At 44.4% G+C, this 22921-nt stretch overlaps 1 protein-coding gene and 1 long non-coding RNA gene across 2 annotated transcripts in view; one reads left to right on the plus strand and one right to left on the minus strand.

The window, feature by feature from the left end:
* The window catches only part of SP1 (Sp1 transcription factor), a 33681-nt gene extending 29992 nt beyond the window's left edge, over positions 1-3689 (minus strand). Inside the window, exons 1-3 of the mRNA XM_020895067.2 lie at positions 3575-3689; positions 2352-2506; positions 514-2029 (exon numbers count right to left, since the gene is read on the minus strand). Coding sequence (XP_020750726.1) covers positions 514-2029; positions 2352-2506; positions 3575-3581 — 1678 coding nt within the window. The 5' untranslated portion in view covers positions 3582-3689. The remainder of the gene's footprint in view (positions 1-513; positions 2030-2351; positions 2507-3574) is intronic.
* On the plus strand, positions 3674-6445 carry LOC139030820 (uncharacterized). Its single transcript, XR_011483229.1, has 2 exons — positions 3674-4088; positions 6271-6445. It is a non-coding gene; the product is annotated as an uncharacterized lncRNA (long non-coding RNA).
* The last annotated feature ends 16476 nt before the right edge of the window (positions 6446-22921 follow it).

Genomic DNA, 22921 nt, shown 5'->3' on the forward strand with positions numbered 1-22921 from the left:
TGGAATCCATTAGTTTTCCCCTGCTTGTGGTTTGTGAGAACTATCTGATGATTTAATAACTGCCCTACAGATAAGTTTATAATCCACTCCTATCTACAGAGAAGAACCCTCAAGTCAAATAAAGGCCTCAAGGTAAAAATATCGTATATTTTTAAAAGGTTGCAAAAACAAATAAGTACACGTAACTGAGAACTTATGTGGCCCACAAGGCCTAAAATATTTACTATTTGGCCCTTTACAGAAAAAGTTTGCCCACTCTTGTACTATAGTACCAGGCACTGAAAGTAGAGACCCCAAGGACAATGCCCAGAAATGCTCCTTTCTGGACAGATTACCTGAAGAGGGAAAAGTTTTCATTAAGTCCGCTCCAAATGACTTCATTGCTATTTCTCTAACTGACTTGCCCTCAGAAGTATTACCCTCAAAAGATTCTACTCCCTCTTCTCTATTCAACAGTTTCAGCTAAGATGCTAAGTAGCTCTAGAGATAAATGCAAAAGATTTCAAGTCTTACCTGAGGCATTTGCTATCGCCAAGGGCAGGCTTGGAAGCTGGTGCACCTGGATTCCTGAAGCACCCAACGCACTGAGGTTAATGGTCTGGAGGCCAGGCATGGAGGAGAGCTGAGCAGCATTCACAGTGACTGTGCCGGCAGGGATGGAGGCAGCTGAGGCAATAGGTGTAAGGGTGGTACTGCTGCTGCTGGTCTGCCCCAAAGAAACACCCTGCATTGGGGCCAAGGTGATTGTCTGGGCTTGTGGGTTCTGAACTTGGAGGTTCTGCAGCTGAAGAGTCTGCCAGCTGACCTGTCCATTGGGCCCCACTGTTGGTGTCCGGATGATGATGGGGCCAGAGTTTGGAACAGCCTGAAGCTGAAGGTTCTGGAGGGTTTCCTGGGAGATAGCTTGAGTTGTAAAGGTCTGCCCTGACAATGGGGCGGCTTGGAGGGCCTGCAAGGCCTGTCCCCCTTGAACCAGTTGAGGCTGGATGAGAATTTGTTGTTGTTGCTGTGTCTGCTGGTTTTGCTCTCCCTCTTTTTGTTGACTTGCTTGCAGTGAACCTCCAGATGTCTGGTTCTGCTGCATGTTCAGAGTATCAGATCCCTGCAGCCCGCTGACCCTCTGTGGTGTCTGGCTCTGAGAGTTGGTCCCTGCTGATCCGCTGGTGGTAAAGTTCATAATTCCCATGTTGCTGGTGGTAGTAGTTGTTGAGTAGCTATTGGCATTGGTGAAAAAGGAGCTGGAACTGGCTTGTGAAGATACCAAACTGGCAGAACTGATGGCAGTCCCTGAGGTGACAGGCTGTGAGCCACTCTCCTGGGACCCAGAGCTGCTGATCGTGACTGCCTGAGAGCTAGGTGTCAAGGTAGCTGCAGAAACGCTGTTGACAGGTAGCAAGGTAATATTCCCGTTCAGGGCCACTGGGACATTGGTCACATACTGAGTCTGTCCTGAGAGTACATTATTAGCCAGGCCTTGGAGGGGGACAGCCTGCTGGAGTAGGTTTGGCATAGCAGCAATGATGTTGCCTCCACTTCCTCGATTTGTGATGATCTGTTGGTTTGCACCTGGTATGATCTGTATCTGACCTGAACCATCCTGCTGCACTTGGGCCCCAGTGGCAGCAAACTGCAGCTGTTGCCCATCAACGGTCTGGAACTGTGGGATTACTTGATACTGAATATTAGGCATCACTCCAGGCAGTCCTGTCAGGACTTGCTGGTTCTGAAGGTTGGAGGTGGCAGCCACAACATACTGCCCACCGGAGACCGTGCGATTCTTGGAAGACTCACTGCCATTGTTGCCGTTGGTACTGCTGCCACTCTGTTCCTTCGAGGTAGGGGTAGCCCCAGAGGAGGAAGAGATGATCTGCCAGCCATTGGCACCCTGGGAAAGTTGTGTGGCTGTGAGGTCAAGCTCACCTGTGCCCCCTGACTGGCTTGGGCCCTGGGAGTTGTTGCTGTTTTCATTGGGTGACTCAATTCTGCTGCAAGTTGCTGCCAGCAGAGCCAAAGGGGATGGCTGGGATTCCTGGCCAGAAATAAGGGAGAGGAAAGGAGTTACTTGGTGGTACCCATTTGCCAGACCAGGGGGCAGTATACAAAAAATAAACAGTGTAACAGTGCAAAAGGGGAAAAAAAAGAAAAACCCAACCAAACAAAAAGTTGGAGCTATCTACACTATTGAAACTCTCATTTAGGGGGATCTCCAAGTCACTTGTCTCTCTGTGCTTACTTCCCTATCTATAAAATGGTTTAGCCAATCCCTTAAAATTTTTCTGTAAAAAGACAGTCTTCTAAGGATATTTACAGCCTCTCAGCACCTTCCCCACTGTGTCAGGATCATCACTTACCTGCCCTCCTCCTCCGCTGCTGCTGCTACTGCCTGTGCTGCTGCTTCGAGCCTGAGAAAAGGCACCACTACCATTTCCATTGCCCCCGTTATTGCCACCAACTCCTTTTTCAATCTTCACCACAGCTGTCATTTCATCCATGGAGTGATCTTGGTCTAAAAAGAATTTTAAACTACTTTTAAAATTGGAGAAAGCAAAAGGTAAAGTGAGAATGGGTAAAAGAGGCTGTGATGAAACAAATGACTAACAGGAAGGTGAAAGGAGCCAATATTAAAAAAAAAAAAAAAAAAAGGATTCGGGGAGAAGGAACAGTTGCAGACCAGTAGGATGTGATCTAAGCTCAGTGATGCCAAAACTGGACCTCAATTCTCCTTTGCACAAAATTAAACACAGAAAACACTGAAAAGGTGCTTTTCGTACAGGAAATACGAGGGTCGGTGGGCATGTTGAAAAAGTAACCTGGGGGAAAAAAAGGATAGATAAGGCATAAAACATGTGGGTGGATGGAAAGTTTGCTAAAAACTAGGGTCAAAGGAAATAGAGAAAGAGAAAAACTCAAGTGTAAAAAGTAACAAGAGAAAAGGAGGAGAAAGGGGAAAAGAACAGATAAAAAGTTTGAGTGGGGAAACATTTATAAATACTAAAAGGGGCTAAAGAGGTCCAGGGGTTAGAAATCAAGCGATTCGGGGCGGCTAGAGGGCGGGCCCTAGAGGGAAAGGGCGGTTTCGGGGTGTGGGGCGTGGAAAGGGCGGGACGGTAGGGGGGAGGGGTAATTTACGGGGGGAGGGGTAATCTACGCTGAGGGGGAAGGGGGGAGGGCCTTGGGGCCGGCGGCGACCAGAGGGCGGACCAGGGAGGCGGTTGGCCCGGGCGGGGCCTGCTCTGCTCGGGCCGCCCCCGCGGCTCCAGCCCCCGGCAGGAGGAGCCTCAGGCGGGTAGCCGAGTAGTGGGGGGTAAGGCCCGTCCCCCGTGGCCGGGGCGGGCAGGGGGCGGGCGAGGCCACGCTGCCCCCTCCCCCGGGGCGGGTGGCCCATCCCCCTCCTCCTCCTCGGAGGCCCCGCCACTGCCCCTTCTCCCTCCCTTCCCTCCGCCCCGGGCGGGACCAAGGCCGCCGCCGCCGCCTCCCGCCCGCCCCCCCTCACGGCGGGGACCGCCCGGTCGGCCCTCGCGCGCGCCCCCTCACTCTCCTCCCACCCCTAAGCTTGGAGTGGACTCATCCTTACCGCTCATGGTAGCAGCTGAGGGACGAGCTCAAGGGGGTCCTGTCCGGGGGGGTTGGGGGGGGCCAGGAAAAACGCGGACGCTGACGAGGCAAGCGAACCCGGACCGGACAGGGAGGGGGGGGTAAGGAGGAGGGAGCAGCGCGCCACAAGCCCGGCCTAGGCCCCGCCCCTTTACTGCTGCCCCGCCCAATGAGGGAGGGAGATAGGAGGGACTTGCAGAAGAAAGACGAGCAGATTGCCCAATGCCAAGGCTCGCTTGCTCTCTAAGGCGTGTAAGACAAAGTTGCGTGCGTGGTGTCCGCCCCAAAAGATCGGCCTCTCAGTTTTAGAGGCCAATGAAAGAGGCAGGAAGTGAAGGTGGGCAGGAACTAAAGATGATGGGCTTGGGAAGAAGCCAGTCAACTGCCAGGCGGGCTCCGTGAGTAGTAGGGATTGGACGAGCTTTCATTGGAATGACAGAACACCAACCAACCAGAAGCTCGGACGTGCCTGGGCAAAGTCCTAGTGGGAGGAGGTAAGAAGTAGACAGGAATGGGATAGGATGAAGTGGATCAAAACCAATCAGAAATCAGGCGGGCAGCCAGGAAAGTTATGATTGGACTAACACTGAAAAGAGACGCGATAGGACGCAAATTGACGTGTATAAAAGCCAATTGAATGCCATGTGAGCTCTGAGGGCAAGAACCTGGAGTGGGCAGAGGAGAATTGGCCTCTGCCTCAGTCGTTCGGTCCAATGAGGTGGCGGGGGGGGAGGTCAGGCACCGCCTCCATTTGGCCGATGGGCGTTACCAGAGCCGGGAGGGAACAGGGCTGTGCCAAGAGGAGTCCGTCGCCATTTTGGCCCTCCTCTGGGGACGTCTTTACAGTGATTAGGTAGCAACGCTTCAGCTGAACCGTGCAGCTCAACAAGTGTCAGGCGGAGCCAGTAGGCGCAAAGTTCTGCCTTGACAGCAAGCCTCGTTTGAGTCTTAATTTAACCGTTCTTAAAAGTACTTTTCGAGTCTCACCCCTTTAGGGGTGGGCGGAGAGGCAGGCGGATGCCTCTGAATGCGGTATAAGCCCTGTGGGTACAGGCGCAAGAACTCTGGTGAGAGTTCTCACACAGCCAGTTAATGCGCTGACCGATTTGCGAGGTATTTGTGAGACTCCAGCAAACGCCATTTTATTAAATTCTCCCCGTTTGGTGCTGGCTACTTCAGGCGGGTTAACTTTTCAAGAGCTTGCATTTGAAGCTAAACTATGTTGGAGAACCTCCCATAATCAAGATCCTATAAGCCACTTTCCGCAGCCCCCTTAATTGTAAATACGCTGTAAGCAAAGCAAAATAGCAAAATAGAGTTCTTGCTTTTTGCAACTGCATAAAAGGACTTTTCCTGAATTTCTGGCCTCCCATTCTGCCTTTCCTTTATCCCAGTTTTTGTGGCCGCGGCCTGGGTGACTTGTCAATAACGTGACAAGGTCATACCTTTTCTCACTTGTATGTTATATGTTGTCACTTCATTATCTACAGTTAAGTACTTGATACTGTCATGTTTTAAAGTCTGGATTCCCCGAAACTGAGGCTTCATGTTTCCCTGGGCAAGGCCAGAAGGTAAAAGCCTACAGAGCTAGGTGCCTAGGTCAGCTAGGTACTTTGCATTCCTAATATCATTCTCATGAGGAAGCTATTAGTAAGTATTAGAGGCTATTAGTAAGTATCTTGTAAATTGAGATATTAGTATTTTTTAAGTTAAGAAATTGAGGCTAGGAAGTAACTTCCCAAAGATCACAAAGCTAATGAGTTGTGCCAAATTTCAACTCAGAATAACCCCACCGAAAGTCACAGAAATCACATAAGTTCTTAAATGAATAATGCCTTGTATAACCATTTATAAAATTGACTTTAATTTTTTAAATGGGCTTAAAATTTTTTTAAGAAAATATTTTTGTTACCTTCTAGCTCTTAAAAAAAAAAAAATCCTGCACGTACTTCCTGGATAGCTTACATGGTATCATCCTCTTTTATAACTTTATTACAAAACATCACATTACATTTCTATTACTAGCATCTCTAAGTCAAAGTTTCTCAGAATATCAGGCAATCTATCTGTATTCTCTGGACTGCTTTTTTTTAAAAAGGTAAGATTCCTAGACCCCATCTTAGGCCTAATAAATGATAGTCTCTGGAGAGGAACATGAGAATACAATTCTTTCAGGTGATTAGTCCCTAAATCACAGTTTAAGAAGCACTAAAGGAAGAAACTTGAGAGAAGAAACTTCCAGAAGGAAAGAAACTTCCTGGAGGGAAGAAGCTGCATTACTCATCTTTGTAAACCAAGCTCTGGAGATTCCAACAGCTGTTTAGTGTATTTAGCAAAAGACCACACCCAAACTTGCTGAGAGGGGAGGAGGGAGGAGGAACTAAAACTGTGGCGCAGTCCTCTGAACATTTCTAATTTAATCCTTTCAACCAATGTAAGAAATTGTCATGCTCTTCTATAGATGAGAAACCTCTGAGGCGCCAATACTTTAAATTATGACTGTTTTGTTTAGTTTCAAAGCTTTTTTTTCCCCCCAGTAGTTCTAAGCTAGTCTAAACCTGAAATAGGAACTAGGGTTTGGTTTTATTCCAGGTCGTGAGAAAAAAGACCTAGCTTTAGACCCAGAAATTCAAGAGCCACGCTCCTTTACACAATATCCTCTCTTTGCTTCTCCAGGACGAGACAGAATTCGGAACCTGGCCTGTGAGGGACGTCCTCAACATAAGCTTGTTTATTAAGTTTCTGAGAGCAAATGGACATGGCCAATTCATCTGTGAAAACCTGAACAGGTTTTCTTTCGACTAAACAAACAAACAAAAAGAATAAACTTGTTTTAAGTTTGTCTTCATAACCGTTTGTGAAATCATTTAAATAACTCCTAATGACTGTGTTTAAAAAAAGCCATGTGGATTGAGGGTTGTCCTCATTTAAAAACCACTCATAAGAACACAGGCGTTGAGTGGTAACACTCCAGTGTGGCGATCGGTCTGCCCTGCACCTATTCAGGCTCATCTTCCCTAACTGTCTACTACACTCTTAGCCTTCACTTTGTTCTTTGTTGAAGTTTTCCGCTAAAACGTGCTTTCTTGGGTCTCCAAAATTTAAAAGTACAGTTCACTGAGCGGGTCCTCTTTCTGGGCTCATAACTCTTCTCTTTGATAAAAACTAATTTTAATGCAATCTTTGCTAACTCCCCCCAGTTACTGTAAACTCTATCCACCATGCTCTTTTTACATACATCCATTAAAGGTATCTAAATATCACATCTCCAGTCAGACAAAGTAATCTTGAGGGCGGGGGATGATGCCTTTTCACTATGTATCCTCAAGGCCTAGGATATAGTTCACAGTAAACACTTGGTAAATGAAAGGGGAAGCCCAGTGCCCCAAATCCTGAATAGGTCTTCAGATAGTACCACCCCAAGGATTGATTCTCAGCCTTGGGTTGGTTGCCTTTTTCAAGTTAAACCTGATTTTGAAGATACTTTTTGATTTTAGCGATTTACCATTTAGCAATCTGGTAACAGGAATATTTTACAAATTAAAATATACAAATGATTCCAAACTCTTCTTTTATAACATCATTGTAAACTTTCCTCTTTGGTAAACTTTCAACAACAGCTGTTAAGAACAAAACACATTGACTAAAATTCTGTTTACTTGTCGTACCTACTCTAAGATAAAGAAGCTTAGGAAAGAAAAATAATCTCTGACAAGAAAATAAAGTCTCAGAAAATAAACCTTGATTTTTCACATCATGCGCATTTCAGGTCATTTACAAGGCAGTGGGTGACTGGAAAAGCTAAATGGATCATCACACATCCCTCAGTCTTTTCAAGACCCTGAAAACACAGGTAACTAAGAACTCTTAACAAGTCAGGTTTCTTTGAGAAGCTCAGAACCTGTTGATGAGAAATTCAGGACAGGCTACAGATATTCTTTACTATTGTTATTTTTTTTTTACTACTGTTATTTAAAATGACTCATTCTGCATCTTTGCTGGGTTTGTTTCCTTATCTGAGAAGCATTCAGGTTCGTCCCTGCCTAGAATACCTGGTATTAAGAAGGCAACTAGTGCCAGTACAACTAGTCCTGGTCCATGGCTCCGGTGGTCTTGAAGGTGCTGGAGAATTAAGAAAGGCTGGGGGGAGGGGTTTCTTTTTAGAGCTGAGAGGCATCATCAAGAACACTAGTTATTGCTGGAGCTGAACTCTGGCCCAACTTTCTGGAATATGCTTTTCTGAAGACTGCAAGAACACAGGCCTGACAGTAAACTCAGTTCACGGTCCCTGCTGCTTGAAGACCCTTTGGCGAATAAAAGCAGAGGTGGTTTAAGGGATGGTGAGAAAGAGGAAGAGAAACTGCCCAGAGACACGATCCATCTGCATTCTTGAGAGCTAGAGGAGGCAAGCTGGAGGCACCCAAGAGGTTCAGAGAGGGGTCTGGACCCCACTGTGAAAAAGCCGCTTCACTGAACAGTTAAATCTGACCCCTAGGGACGCCAGCTTAAAACAAACACATAATCAAAACATTTCCCTCACCCCAAATATCTAACCTTTTCTGGCTCCTCTGCTCGCCAGTCGTGGAAACCTGTGCTTACTGCCAAGTTACCCTCACCAGTTACCCCCACCCCCCACTTAGCCCCAGACGTCTGCACCCCAAGGGTGACTGGGGTCCTGCCTGATAATATTAAAAAAAAAAAAAAAGTTCCCTTTTTAACCAAACATGAAGCAGTTTCCTTTTCTCCTTCCTCTCCTGGGACAAGAAGCCCTGAGTCCTCTCCAGAATCCAGAGCTGAGGAAAGAGATAAGCCATCCCCCAGCTTCCCACTCCCAGTAAGGAGACTGGCCCCGACTGGCTCAACAGGTCTATAAAAAGGACCTGCCCTCCCCAGGCATCCAAAGCCCAGGCTGGAGGAAGGAAGGGGAGGGGACCGGAGGGGGCCGGCCTGGGGCTCGCCCGGCTTCCCCCTCCCACGGGGCCACTCTGAGGGCGGGCGGAGGGCCGGGCTGGGGGTGGAGGGAGCTGGATACATAAACAAACCCGCCTGGGCCACGAGGTGCCCTGAGGAGCGGGGTGGGGTTTGCCGGCCTCTGGGACCCAGTCTGGAGCTGGAAGACGGGTGTGGGCCGGGCCTGGGCCTCTCCACCCCCAGTTTCCGGCTAGGGGTGGACCAGCTGGCTCTCCCCAACCGCAAACCCCTCCTTCCTGCTTTGCCCTCCCTCCTTTGAGCCCCAGAAGCCCGCTGAAGCTCCTAGAGGCCTAACACCTGACTTCTCCTCTCTGCTTCCGGAAGTTTTCACTGTCCCCCAGGCGAGTGGCACTGGCACTGCATGTTCATGTCTTCTTGGGGTGCCCAGAGAGATGGTGGAGAGGGCAGGAGCTTCACAGGCTTTTGCTTCCAAGGGACGTTTTCCCACCGCTAGCTTGAGGCTTTAATCCCTAGCCTAGAAGTAACTTTTGCCACAGCCTGACTTCTCTCTGCATTCCCCTCCTCCACCATTGTAGGCGATCAGAGGTTCGTGGACAAAGGTCCCCGGGAGTCTTCCACGAAAAGCTTAACCTTCACAGCTAGTAACTGATACTTGTAGATAGTATAGTGTCTCTTTCTTGTGTGTGAAAGTCACTCAGTTGTGTCCAACTCTTTGCGACCCCTTGGATTGTAGCCTGCCAGGCTCCTCTGTCCATGGAATTCTCCAGGCTAGAATACTGGAGAGGGTAGCCTTCCCTTCTCCAGGGGATCTTCCCCACCCAGGAATCACACCCTGGTCTCTCGCATTGCAGGCGGATTCTTTACCAGCTGAGCCACCAGGGAAGTCTCTTTCTTACTGATTGGGAAATAAATTTAGGACTTAATAAGTGTGTCCAACCAAGTTCTCAAGGCAGAGTGAGGTGGGACTCCCTGATGTAAATTTTTCTCTAGCATTTCTTTCCCAAAGTGTGGTGGCAGTGAACATTTTTGTATGTTTTCTTTTAATAAAATTTTAGAAAGAAATTGAACTATCTATGAAGCCTGTCATTTCACAGGTGTTATTGTTTAAGATGAAGAAAAAATAAATGGTATACTATGGAACAAGGGGAACCTGATCATGGTAAAGATAAGAAGGTGGCATGTGATGGATGGACCTAGAGATTATCACATTAAGTGAAATGAGCCAGATGGAGAAAAACAAATATCATATCACTTGTATGTGGGATCTAAAAATATGGTACAAATGAACATGTTTACAAAACAGAAATAGACTACAGACATAGAAGAAAAAACTTATGGTTACCAGAGGGGATAGTGGTGGGGGTGGGGGTGGGGAAGGATAAATTATAAGTTTTGGATTAACATATACTCACTACTATATATAAAATAGATGAACAACAAGGACCTGCTATATAGCACAGAGAACTATACTCATCTTGTAATAACCCATAATGGAAAAGAATCTGAAAAAGAATATATATATATGAAACAGTCATTTTGCTGTACACTTGAAATTAACAAAATACTGTAAATTAACTAGACTTCAAAAAAATAATTAAAAAAAAGAAGAAAGTAGAATGTGAATGATGACTAGAGAATTACATGGTAACATCCTGGTCTCACCATCTTACTGCAGCTGTTTTTAAGAAGGATGAGGGAGAATGAGGATACTTGAGTGAGAGACTAGTCCAGATGATCCACAAGGATTCTTCCAGCCCTGACATTCTAAACTTTAAAATCAGTCAAAGCATATCTAAAGCAGAAACTGCAAGTTAGAAGATAAGGAAAACTGAGCTAACAGAGGCAGGAATTTTCTGAGCCACACCACCACCACTACCCGCCACCAAAGATTCCAGAGTAGAAGAGGAAGCTTCCTGCTCTACACAGTGGAGAGTGCAGGACAGAGTGAACATGTCTTGAAATGGTTCATCTCCCCTCAGTCCTGGGGAATTTTGCCTGTTAGTCTCCTCATTTCTGCAAGGTGCACACAGTAGGGCTGAAAGGAAGAACTGCCAGCGTGGTATCCCTGTCCCCGAGGACTGGGCCAGTCCAGGCTGCCAGCATCAAGCTGATGATCCTGAGTGGCTCCTCCCTGACTTCAACCCACACTGTGTTGCTAAGGGCAGCAACCACGGAGACTGGGGTCCAGTGGGAGCTCAGCCTCCAGATCCAGAGATGGTTAACTGCCTGTATCCCCTCAGGCTTAGCTTCCCCCCAGCTAGCTTCAAAAACACAGAACTCCAGACCACCCGCCACGAGCTTTATGTGGCCCTGATGTAAGGCAATAAGAAGAACACTGCTTCACCTAACAAATATTCTTCCCTGAACCTAAGGAATTCTTTAGATCTAATTTCCAGTTTGCAGAAAATGTGGGGGCTGGAGGAACAAGGTAAGTGAAAACATAAAGAAACTAATTAGAAAAATTCCAAAGGCAATTTGGGGTGACTGTTTCTTCAACAAGTCAATGGCATGGAAAAGGAGGAAGAACTGCTCTTACTTAAAGGAGACTTCAGAGGCAAAACAGTCACAAGCAACATGATCTTACTTTGAACAAAACTACAACAGTAAAAAAATCTTTGGGGGATAGTTGGGAAAATTTGAATATGGACTATCAGGTCATATTAGGGAATGATTAATGGGAAAGACTGATGGCAGGAGGAGAAGGGGACGACAGAGGATGAGATGGTTGGATGGCATCACCGACTTGATGGATATGTTTGGGTAAACTGGGAGTTGGTGATGGCCAGGGCAGCCTGGAGTACTGCAGTCCGTGGGGCCGCAAAGAGTTGAACACAACTGAGCAACTGAACTAAACTGAAGGAATGATTGTTAATTTGGGGGGAAACATAAGAGCATTATTGGGATTATATAAGAACATTTTTATTAGCAATGCATATTAAAATATTTCAGGATTTAACTCAAAATATCTGTAAATTATATTAAAATACTTTAAAAAAAAGAATAACTGAGGGAATTCACTAGTGGTTTAGTGGTTATGACTTTGAGTTTCCCCTACAGGGGCCAGGATTTGATCCCTGGTCAAGGAACTAGGACCTCTCAAGCTGCATGATGAGGCCACAGACAAAAAATAATAAATAAATAAATACTAACTGACCTAAATGTGGCAAATATTAACATAATTACTTTTTGACCCCACTTCCCAAATAGTAATAATTGTTAAGTCCAGATGATAGTTATATCAAATTCTTTTTCTTCACCATTCTGATTTAAATGCTTTTTTAGTAATACAAACAGTTTTTAAACTAATAATAATAAAATTCCCAGTTTTAAATGTTTATTTTTATTATTTGGTTGTGTCAGATATTAGTTGTGGCACACAGGATCTTTTAGTTTCTGTATGTGGGAGCTGGTTTCCTGACCAGTGATTGAACCTGGGCCCCCTGCTATGGTTTTTCAAGTAGTCACATATGGATGGGAGAGTTGGACCATAAAGAAGGCTGAGCGCCGAAGAATTGATGCTTTTGAACTGTGGTTGTTGGAGAAGACTCTTGAGAGTCCCTTGGACAGCAAGGAGAGCAAACCAATCAATCCTAAAGGAAATCAACCCCAAATATTCATTGGAAGGATTAATGCTGAAGCTCCAATACTTTGGCTACCTGATGCAAAGAGCTGCTATGTTTGAAAAGACCCTGATGCTGGGAAAGGTAGAAGGCAGGATGCAAAGGAGACAACAGAGGACAAGATAGTTAGATGGCATCAGCGACTCAATGGACATGAGTTTGAGCAAGCTTCGGGAGATGGTTAAGGACAGGGAGGGCCTGGCGTGCTGCAGTCCATTGGGTTGCAAAGAGTCGGACATGACTGAGTGACTGAACAACCCCTGCATTGGGAACATGTAAACTGACCACCAGGGGAATCCTCACTTCTTTTATGGCTGAAGTCTCAGGCCCATGTTCTTCTTTCCTTACTGCAGGAGTTCACCCTTCTTTGGTTATTCTCTTTTGCCCCTGGTTTATCAGCCTAAGGCACAGTAACAAATACATGCCACCTCTTGCCATGTCTCTCTTGTATTTGTTGATTTAGAAGAAGGGAGTAGAAATCTGAGGCTCCTCCCATGGTGCCTGTTTAAAATCCTTTTCTGGGTGGTGGTAGTAGAATTTGGGGAAGACACTCTTCCCCGCCCAGCAGCCACCCGGGGTGAGCCAGTCAGCATCTCAGCATCTATCACACACTAACCCAGAAAAGTAAAGGACTTGGGGGCGGGAGGGGGGGGTGGGAATGGAGTGATTTCCTGAGGGGCAGGCTTCTGACCAAGGCTGAAGAGAGAGGCACTAAGCTGGAGAACTTCCTGCCTCCCAGCTTGTGTGATTGTCTCTCACCAAGGAATTTCCTGGTGGTCCACTGGTTAAGATTTATCTGTTTTCACTGCCAGGGTCCCAGGTTTGATCCCTGGTCCGGGAACTGAGATCTCACAAGTCACGCAGCCAAAAATAAAAAACAATTGTATCCCCCACCATTCCCTGCTCCCCAAACGAAAGCCAGTCTCTGTGCTGTGCACTTTTATTCAAAGTTGAACATTTCTATACAATTTAGGGCTGTAGACACTGGGGAAGATGAAACAGAGGAGACATGGTCCTCCCTTAAGGAAATCATGGCTTAGTAGAGGAGGCTGACTCATACTCAGCTAATTATAATATCCTTTATAAGGCGTGCTTGCATGCATGAATGCTTAGTCCCTCAGTCATGTCTGACTCTTTGAGACCCCATGAACTGTAGCCCTCCAGGCTCTCCTGTCCATGGAGTTCTCCAGGCAAGAATACTGAGTGAGTTGCCATTTCCTCCTCCAGGGGATTATATCCTGTCTTACATGCAATGAAAGAGATAGGTACACAAAGGATCCTTTTTGGGGGGCCTACCTGTGAAGCTTGTGGGGTTTTAGTTCCCCTACCAGTGATTGAACCTGGGCCCTCTGCACTGAGAATGAAGACTCTTAACCATTGGACCACCAGGGAATTCAGAAAAGGATTCCATTTTAAGGGACCCTGTGCTCAGTTTTCTCCCCAACAAACTTGTACTGTCTCTTCAGACCTCTACCATCCTCAGTCATTGAGTCTCATCCTCTATCATCAGTCATTGAGTCCCATCAATCTTATTCCACAAATATCTCAATTTCATCCCTTCCTCCCTCTCCATATCCTTAGCCACTGTCTTAGCTGGGTGAACCCAATATTGTTTACTTGTTACTACAGACAATGGATTCCTTATCTCCAAGTTGACTCTCTTCAAGATAGGCCCCAGGGAATCTTATATTGATAAGAAATAGCTCATCATCAGTTCAATTCAGTTCAGTCACTTAGTCCTGTCCCACTCTGTGTGACATCATGGACTGTAGCACGCCAGGCTTCCCTGTCCATCACCAATTCCCAGAGTTTACTCAAACTCAAGTCCTTCAAGTCAGGGATACAATCCAGCCGTCTCATCCTCTGTCATCCCCTTCTCATCCTGCTTTCAGTCTTTCCCAGCATCAGGGTCTTTTCCAATGAGTCAGTTCTTCGAATCAGGTGGCCAAAGTATTGGAGCTTCAGCTTCATCATCAGTCCTTCTAATGAATATTTAGGACTGATTTCCTTCAGGATTAACTGGTTTCATCTCCTTGGAGTCCAAGAGACTCTCAAGAGTCTTCTCCAACACCACAGTTCAAAAGCATCAATTATTCGGCGCTCAGCCTTCTTTATGGTTCAACTCTGACATCCATGCATGACTACTGGAAAAACCATAGCTTTGATTAAATGGACCTTTGTTGGCAAAGTAATGTCTCTGCTTTTTAATATGCTCTCTAGTAGGTTGGTCACAGCTTTTCTTCCAAGGGGCAAGCTGCAGTCACCATCTGCAGTGACTTTGGAGCCCAAAAAAATAAAGTCTGTCACTGTTTCCATTTTTTCCCCATCTGCCAGGAAGTGATGCGACCAGATGCCATGATCTTAGTTTTTCGACTGTTGAGTTTTAAGCCAGCTTTTTCACTCTCCTCTTTCACTTTCATCAAGAGGCTCTTTAGTTCCTCTTTGTTTTCTACCGCGAGGGTGGCGTCATCTGCATATCTGAAGTTATTGATATTTCTCCCGGCAATCTTGATTCCAGCTTGTGCTTCATCATCAGTACAAGTCAATCAAATCTTTTCAGGACTAAACTTTCACCAAGAGAATAAAGCTCTCCCACTCAACTCTCATTCATAAAGTAGGTCAAATGGTTTGCTCCATGCCATGCTATTTACACACACACAGATGTGTGCCTGGAGTGGCCTTCCTCTTCCTCGTAGCAGTAGTTCAAGAACTTACTTTCTGGGAATTCCCTGGTGGTCCAGTGGTTAGGACTCTGGCCCCTCACTGCCAAAGGCCCAGTGGAGAGAAGTGAATTGGGTCTTGGACTCACAGATCAAAGTTCATATCCAGGCTTAGAATGTATGTAACTTGAGGCAAGTAACTTCTTGGAGCCTTAATTGCTCATCTATAAAATAAGAATATTATTACTTATCCGGAAGAGTTGTAGAGAAATTAAATGGAAATGTAGTCAGTCTTTTTTGCTTTTGTTGTGGGGTTGGTTTCTTACTTTCTTTTTTTTTTTTTTTTTCATTCTGCTTGGTTTTTGTTTTTACTACCCAATTAATACATGACATCAGGTCTTTGTATAAGATTTGAGACAGTCAGTTTGCTCCCATCATTAACCTACCCCCCACAGATAATGGATAGTAAATATCTGTTTTTTTAACTTTTTATTTTATACTGGAGCATAGTTGATTAAGGTGACTCAGATGGTACAGAATCTGCTGCCATGCAGGAGACCCGATTTCAATCCCTGGATTGGAAAGATCCCCTGGAGAAGGGAATGGCTACCCACTCTAGAATTCTTGCCTGGAGAATCCCAGGAACAAAGGAGCCTGGAGGGCTACAGTCCATGGGAGTCACAAAGAGTTGGATGCAATTCGGCAACTAAGCACATAGTTGATTAGCAGTGTAGGCACTGATTGTTCTGGTGTGAGAATGAAGATGCAACACTAAACAAAATAGAGAAGAACTTTTTTTCTTTTATGCGGTTACTTGAAGAACTTTTTTTCTTTTATGCGGTTACTTGCTATGTTCACATATATTTTTTGTTGGTGGTATTTTTTATGTAACCAGGTATTATAAATATCATTCTTTTTTAATAAATATTATTCTATAGCTTGCTTTTTTTTTTAACTTAAAATATGCCGAAGATCTTTTCATTAGTTTATTTCATTCTTAATTTTCCAAACTCTTCTAGAGCAAACATCTTTGTATTTGTGTATTTATTCCTATGTATGGGCTTCTCTGGTAGCTCAGTTGGTAAAGAATCTGCCTGCAATACAGGAGACCCTGGTTCAATTCCTGGGTCAGGAAGATCCCCTGGAGAAGGGATAGGCTACCTATTCCAGTATTCCTGGGCTTCCCTGGTGGCTCAGTCAGTAAAGAATCTGGCTGCAAAGCAGTTTCCATCTGGGTTTGATCCCTGAGTTGGGAAAATCCCCTGGAGGAGGGCATGGAAACCCACTCCAGAATTCTTGCCTGGAGAAACCCCATGGACAGAAGAGCCTGGCAGGCTACAGTCCACGGAATCTGAAAGAGTCGGACACAACTGATCAACTAAGCACGGTACATGGCATTTAAGACAGTGGAGAGCTGGATAGCATAATGGTTCAGAGGACAGATTCTGGAGACAGGTGCAAATCCTGGCTCTGCAGCTATTATGACCTTGGGCAAATCACTTAACCTCCTTTTCTTCCTTATCTATAAAATGAGGAAATAAGAGTATTTAGTGGGTGGAATGGTTGAGGTATGGTAGGAATCCCAGCACACAGTTAAGTATATGTCAGTATTATCAGTATGAAAGTAAGTGAAAGTGTTGGTAGCTCAGTCTTGTCCTACTTTTTGCGACCCCATAGACTAGCCTGCCAGGCCCCTTTGTCCATGGAGTTCTCCAGGAAAGAATTGCAGAATCAAGACATATTTAAAATTTTGATACATTGCCAAATTATCTTCCAAAAATATTTCCAGTTGTGCTCATATCAACACTGTGAAAATGATAATTTCCCTGAATTCTCAACAACGTTTAAAATTGCTGTTGGGACTTCCCTGGAGGTTCAGTGGTTAAGACTCTGCACTTCCACTGCAGAGGCCAGGCGTTCCATCCCCGGTTGGAGAATCAAGATCCTAATGCCTTTAGGCTAAAATGTTAAAAAAAAAATGGTTGTCAATCTAACAATTTCATTATTGAAATTTGTTTTTTCCTGATTAATTGAGATTTACAAGAGCAGCTGTCTTTTCTGTTATTGTACATTTGTATTTTGTCCTCTGTGAATTGTCCTTTATGTCCTTTGTCCATTTTTTTCCTTTGTCCATTTTTTTAATTGAACCATTTGACTTAAGCTCTTATGTACATGCCATATTCTTTGTTAACAATATGTCATATGTTTTCTCCCTGTCAGTTGTCATGTTTTTGTTTGCTTGCTTTTGAGATAGAAGACAACCAACTTCAGTGAGGTATAATTTTTATACAATAAAATTCATTTTAAATGTCCATCTTGATGAGTTTAGACAAATGTATATATCCATGTAACAATCACAACAATCAAGATATAGAACATTACCCTAAATAGTTCCCCATGCCCCTTCCCTTCGAACAATCCATGTCAACTCCTCTCTCGCCTCAGTCCCTGGGCAGTCACTGACTCGCTTTCTGACTTCTAGAATTGATTCTAGAAAAAATTACATTTGTCTTGTCTAGGGTTTCCCCAAAATATAATTGTATGCTATGTACTTTCTTTTTTGCCCTAGCTTCTTTCTTCAACATAATGGTTTCAAAATTCTTTCACATTGTTGGGTGTATCAGTAACTTATTTGCTATTATTGCTTAAAAGTATTATGGTAAAGATATGTTTGACTTTATAAGAAACTGCCAAAAAAAAAAAAAAGAAAGAAAGAAAGAAACCGCCAAATTGTTTTCTAAAATTGCTGTCTTTTATTTTCTTTTAATTTTATTTATTTATTTATATTCATTTTTGGCTACAATGGGTCTGCGTTGCTACAATGGGGCTTTTTCTGATTGCTGTGAGTGGCGGCTACTCTCTCGTTGCGGTGCGTGGGTTTTCATTGCTGTGGCTTCTGTTGTTGCAGAGCGCAGGTTCTAGAGCATGGGATTCAGCGGTTGTGGTACACAGGCTTAGTATGCCCCTTGGCACGTGGAATTGTCCCAGACCAGAGGTCGAACTCCTGTCCCTTGCATTGGCAGGAAGATTCTTAATCACTGGACCACTGGGGAGGTTCTATTTTACATTTTTAAAATACGTAAATACTAGATTTTTTTTTTTTAGATACTAACCCTTTTTGAAAAGCATTAGACGTATTTTCTTCTATCAGTTGCCTTTTAATTTTGTTATTGTTATCTATGCAATAGAACCTATTTTTTAACAGATCAAATCCATCTTTCTTTTTGTACTTTGTGTGTGTGTATTCAATCACTCAGTCATGTCCAACTCTTTTCTACCTTATGAACTAGAGCCCACCAGGCTCCTCTTTCCATGGAATTTTCCAGGCAAGAATAGTGGAGGGGGTTGCTATTTCCTATTCCAGGGGATGTTCCCAATCCAGGAATCAAACCCATATCTCTTATGTGTCCTGCATTGACAGGTGAATTCTAAAGGTCCATCTAGTCAAAGCTATGGTTTTTACAGTAGTCATGTATGGATGTGAGAGTTGGACTATAAAGAAAACTGAGCACCGAAGAATTAATGCTTTTGAACTGTGGTGTTGGAGAAGACTCTTGAGAATCCCTTGGACAGAAAGGAGATCAACCAGTCCATCCTAAAGGAAATCAGTCCTGAATATTCATTGGAAGAACTGATGCTGAAGCTGAAACTCCAATACTTTGGCCACCTGATGTGAAGAATTGACTCATTTGAAAAGACCCTGATGCTGGGAAAGATTGAAGGTGGGAGGAGAAGGGGATGACAGAGGGTGAGATGGTTGGATGGCATCATCGACTCAATGGGCATGAGTTTTAGTAAACTCCGGGAGTTGGTGATGGACAGGGAGGCCTGGCGTGCGGCAGTCCATGGGGTCACAAAGAGTCACAACTGAGCAAAGAGACACGACTGAGCGACTGAACTGAACTGAACTGAACTGAACCTGGGAAATCCTTGGGTCGTATTTACATTAGTATCACCAGCACCTGGACATGTGCTGACACAAAATAGACTCTCAGTTAGTGTTTACTGAATGACCCAACAACAGTGAGTAGTTACACTGCCATTCCCCAGGAGTTAGTAAATACAGTTCAATTCCAATCCATTTGCTAAGGCAAACTAATCACAGAGGATGGATTTAACCATCAGTAAAAGACTCCAAGAGGAAGATCCCCTGAAGTAGGAAAGGGCAACCCACTCCAGTATTCTTGCCTGGAAAATTCCAGGGACAGAGGAGCCTGGTGGGCTACAGTCCATGGGATGGAAATGAGTCCGACAGGACTGAGCACACAAGACCTTGCCAGTTGTTGCCCTGCTGCAGATCATCAGTGTGAAAAGACTCCAAGATGTCATCTGCACAGGAAAGGCTGATAAGATTTGGGAACACCCAAATCTAATCTTGGCTCCACTGTATATCCACTGAGAGTATTCTTTAAAAAGTTCATCTGATTGTACTACACTCCCCTGCTTAAATCTTTTCTAGGCTTTCAGCACCCTTGGGATAAAGTCTCCCAACTTTAACTTGGCCTCTAAGTCTCTGAGTCAACTGGGCTTCAAGTTTGGCCTCCATTTCCCCCTTCCCGTCCATGCATGTTTTCAGTTCTTCCAACATATCATGATCTTCCCCCAGTCATTGTCCTACTTACGCTTCTCCTTCTGCCTGGAGCACTCCTCTCTCCCTCCGCCCCCAACTAACTTCTAGTATTCTTTCTGCACTCAGTTTAACTCTTAACTCCTGGGGAAACCTTCCTTCTCCAACTCCTGAAACATGAGTTTCTATAACCCTGTAATTATTCATTCAACTTTTGTCTTCCTCCCAAATCTAAGCTCCACCAGAGAGAAGATTGTGCTGTTCTTAACTTGCTTCTTTGTCTCCACTGTCTTCTAGGGTGCCTGACTCATAATAGACACTTGATGAAGGTTGAGTGGATGAATGCATTAAAGGTAAGCTGGGAGTAGGAGGAATTGTAGGATTCATTAAGAAGTCTGGATTTTATCTTGGGGGTAATGGAAGTCATTAAAAGATTTGGAGCAGAAGAGTAAAATATAAAAGGCTCAATCAGTCCCACTAGGCTGAGATGAAATATTCAGATAATAGAACAATAGAAATTGCACAATGATTATACACGTAAAAAGTGTTAGTCACTCAGTGTTAAAGTGTTAGTTCGATTCTTTGTGACCCCATGGACTATAGCCCGCCAGACTCCTCTGTCCATGGACTTCTCCAAGCAAGAATACTCGGAAAAAAAAAAAAAAAAGAATACTCAAGTGGGTAGCCATTCCTTTCTCCAGGGGATCTTCCTGACCCAAGGATCCAACTCAGGTTCCCCATAGTGCAGGCAGATTTTTTACTGTCTGAACCACTTTTCACTTGCTTTTTCTTTTCTTTCAGATAATTGGACAATAGAAATTGCTCAGAGGTAAACACATAAGGAGACCCTAATCTAGCCTCGAAACCCTGACCTGAGTTGGAGTTCATGATTCTTAACTTACCTGTGGATCTTTTAAAAACCTCATATGTGACCCCACTCCATTCCAATTATATCAAGTACCTCTGGGGTTGTTTGAGGCTCAGGTATCTATACATTGTTTTCAAAGTTATTATAAAATATTGATTATATTCTCTGTGCTGTGTGTTACAATCCTGTGACTTATTTATTTTATAACTGATAGTTTGTATCTTTAGGTATCCTTTGCCTCTGGTAACCACTAGTTTTTACTCTGTACCTGTGAGCCTCTTTCTGTTTTATTTGCTTGTTTTGTTTTTTTAGATTCCACGTATAAGTGAAAACATACAATATTGGTCTTTCTCTGTGTCTATATATTTTTAAGGTTTGTAAAGTCATTTCAATGTGAAGCCAGAGTTGGAAACCAGTTATAAGGATATTTCAGACAGAGAGCAAAGGCAAAATAGCTAAGTGTTGCTAGACACTTAAGTTCTAGACATAGAGAGACTTGGACTTTATCTTCTAGATTATGGAGAATTTTGAAGTATTTTAAATGGGAAAATGAGAGTCCAGAACATATAATTATTAATTTTTTTCAATCTAGGAGCAGAGTCAATAAGCCAATCATATTTTTTGGTTCATAGTGAAATAGGGAAGACTGTAGGGCACAATCTTTATTTATTTATTTATTTATTTTAAGGGCACAATCTTTAAAAGAATGACATACTATGGCTAGGAGGTTAGAGATATGTTGTAGGAAGGGGGACCCCTTCCAGGGCCCCAAGAGTAGGCTCTTGCCTAACACTCGGAAAAGAATTGTCCAAGGACACACACTTGCTGACAGAGCAAGAGACTTTATTGGAAAGGGCCCCCTGGGTGGCGAGCAGAGGGTAAGGGAGACCAGGAGAACTACTCTGCCTCCTGGCTAGCAGTCGCGGGTTTTATGGTGTTGGGATTAGTTTCTGGATGGTCTTTGGCCAATCATTCTGACGCAGGGTCCTTCCAGGTGGTGCATTCATTACTCAGCCAAGATGGATGCCAGCGAGGATTGGAGGAGGTAATCGGACACGTGGTGTTTTCTTTTGACCTTTCCCGAACTCTTCCTATTGGTGGTGGCTTGCTAGTTCCACGTTCCTTACCAGGACCACCTGTCATAAAATAGCTCACACAAATGGTTACTATGGTACCTGGCCAGGTTTGGCGGTTTCAGTCAGTGTGCTTCCCCTAACAGATAGATGGACCCCTGACTGGCCAGCTGATGTTTGTCAAGTGAAGTAAAATTGAAGCTTTGTTCTCACCCAGGCACTTCAAGGACAAAGCTAGTGGCAGAAGCTGAGCTCTGCTGGAATGAATAGATAAGATGAGCACTCCTACGATCAAGGAAACCTTCCCTGTCTACACACGCAGGAAGGCTCCTTGAGGGGTCAGAAAGGGAGGCAGTGCAACCGCGTAATAAGTGTGGACATACCCACAGGCCTCTGCAGTGGGATCCATTTTAACAAAAAGTTGCAAATGTATATTGGGGAGAAATCCTAGAACAGATTAGGTGCGAAAAAAGAAACAAGATAATTAACCAAAGGTAAACAAAAACCTTGGAAGGACTATCTTATATCAAGGATTTTTTTTAAAAATATTTTTATTTATTTATTTGACTGCATCAGGTCTCAGTTTGAGCAGGCCGGATGCTTTAGCTGTGGCGTGTGGAACCTAGTTCCCTGACCAGGGACTGAACATGGGAACCTTCACTGGGAGCGCAGAGTCCTAGCCACTGGACCACTATATAAGTCCCGATATAAGGTAAGTCCCTATATAAGAGATTTAAATCATCTCTTGGGCTTTCCTGATGGTCCAGTGGCTAAGACTCTGCACTCCCAACGCAGGGGGCCCATATTCAATCCCTGGTCAGGAAACTAGATCTGGCATACCACAACTAAGTTTCCATATGCTGCAACTGAAGATGGAAGATCTCATGTGCCGTAATTAAGACTCAGTGCAGCCAAATAAATTAAAAAAATTTTTTAATAAATCACCTCTTTACTGCACTCCACCTCATCAGAGAGGATGCCCATACATTTCTCTCTGGATGTGTATTACTGCTTTTTACTTAAATAAAACAATCTTCTTTTTAGTGTGTTCTCACACTTGTAATGTGTTTCTAATGATGAAGTTTTTACAATTTTTGCCTGCTTGAAACATTTTTGCTTTCAAACAGGGGAAAGAGCCGGGGCCACTTTGCTTCTAGCCTCTAGCCCTTGGTGGTTTAGTAGCTAGGATTCCTGGTTTTCATTGAGGCTGCTGCTGCTGCTAAGTCACTTCAGTCGTGTCCGACTCTGTGCGACTCCACAGACGGCAGCCCACTAGGTTCTCCCGTTCCTGGGATTCTCCAGGCAAGAACACTGGAGTGGAACTGAGATCTCTCTTCAGGACTGCTCACTGTAGTTTCTTCAAGATCAATTAGAACCAAAGAGGTTCAAGATAACAGAAGATGTAACATCCAGTAGACCTTGGGCCTCATTATACACTCATTGTAATACCTTTGTTGTTCTTGTCGTTCAGTCATGTTGGACTCTTTTCAGTCCCATGAACTGCAGCACACCAGGCTTCCTGGTCCTTCACTATCTCCTGGAGTTTGCTCAGACTCATGTCCATTGAGTCAGTGATGCCATCCAACCATCTCACCTTCTGTTGCCCC

The sequence above is a fragment of the Odocoileus virginianus genome, chromosome 24, assembly GCF_023699985.2.
Source record: "Odocoileus virginianus isolate 20LAN1187 ecotype Illinois chromosome 24, Ovbor_1.2, whole genome shotgun sequence".
NCBI lineage: Eukaryota > Metazoa > Chordata > Mammalia > Artiodactyla > Cervidae > Odocoileus > Odocoileus virginianus.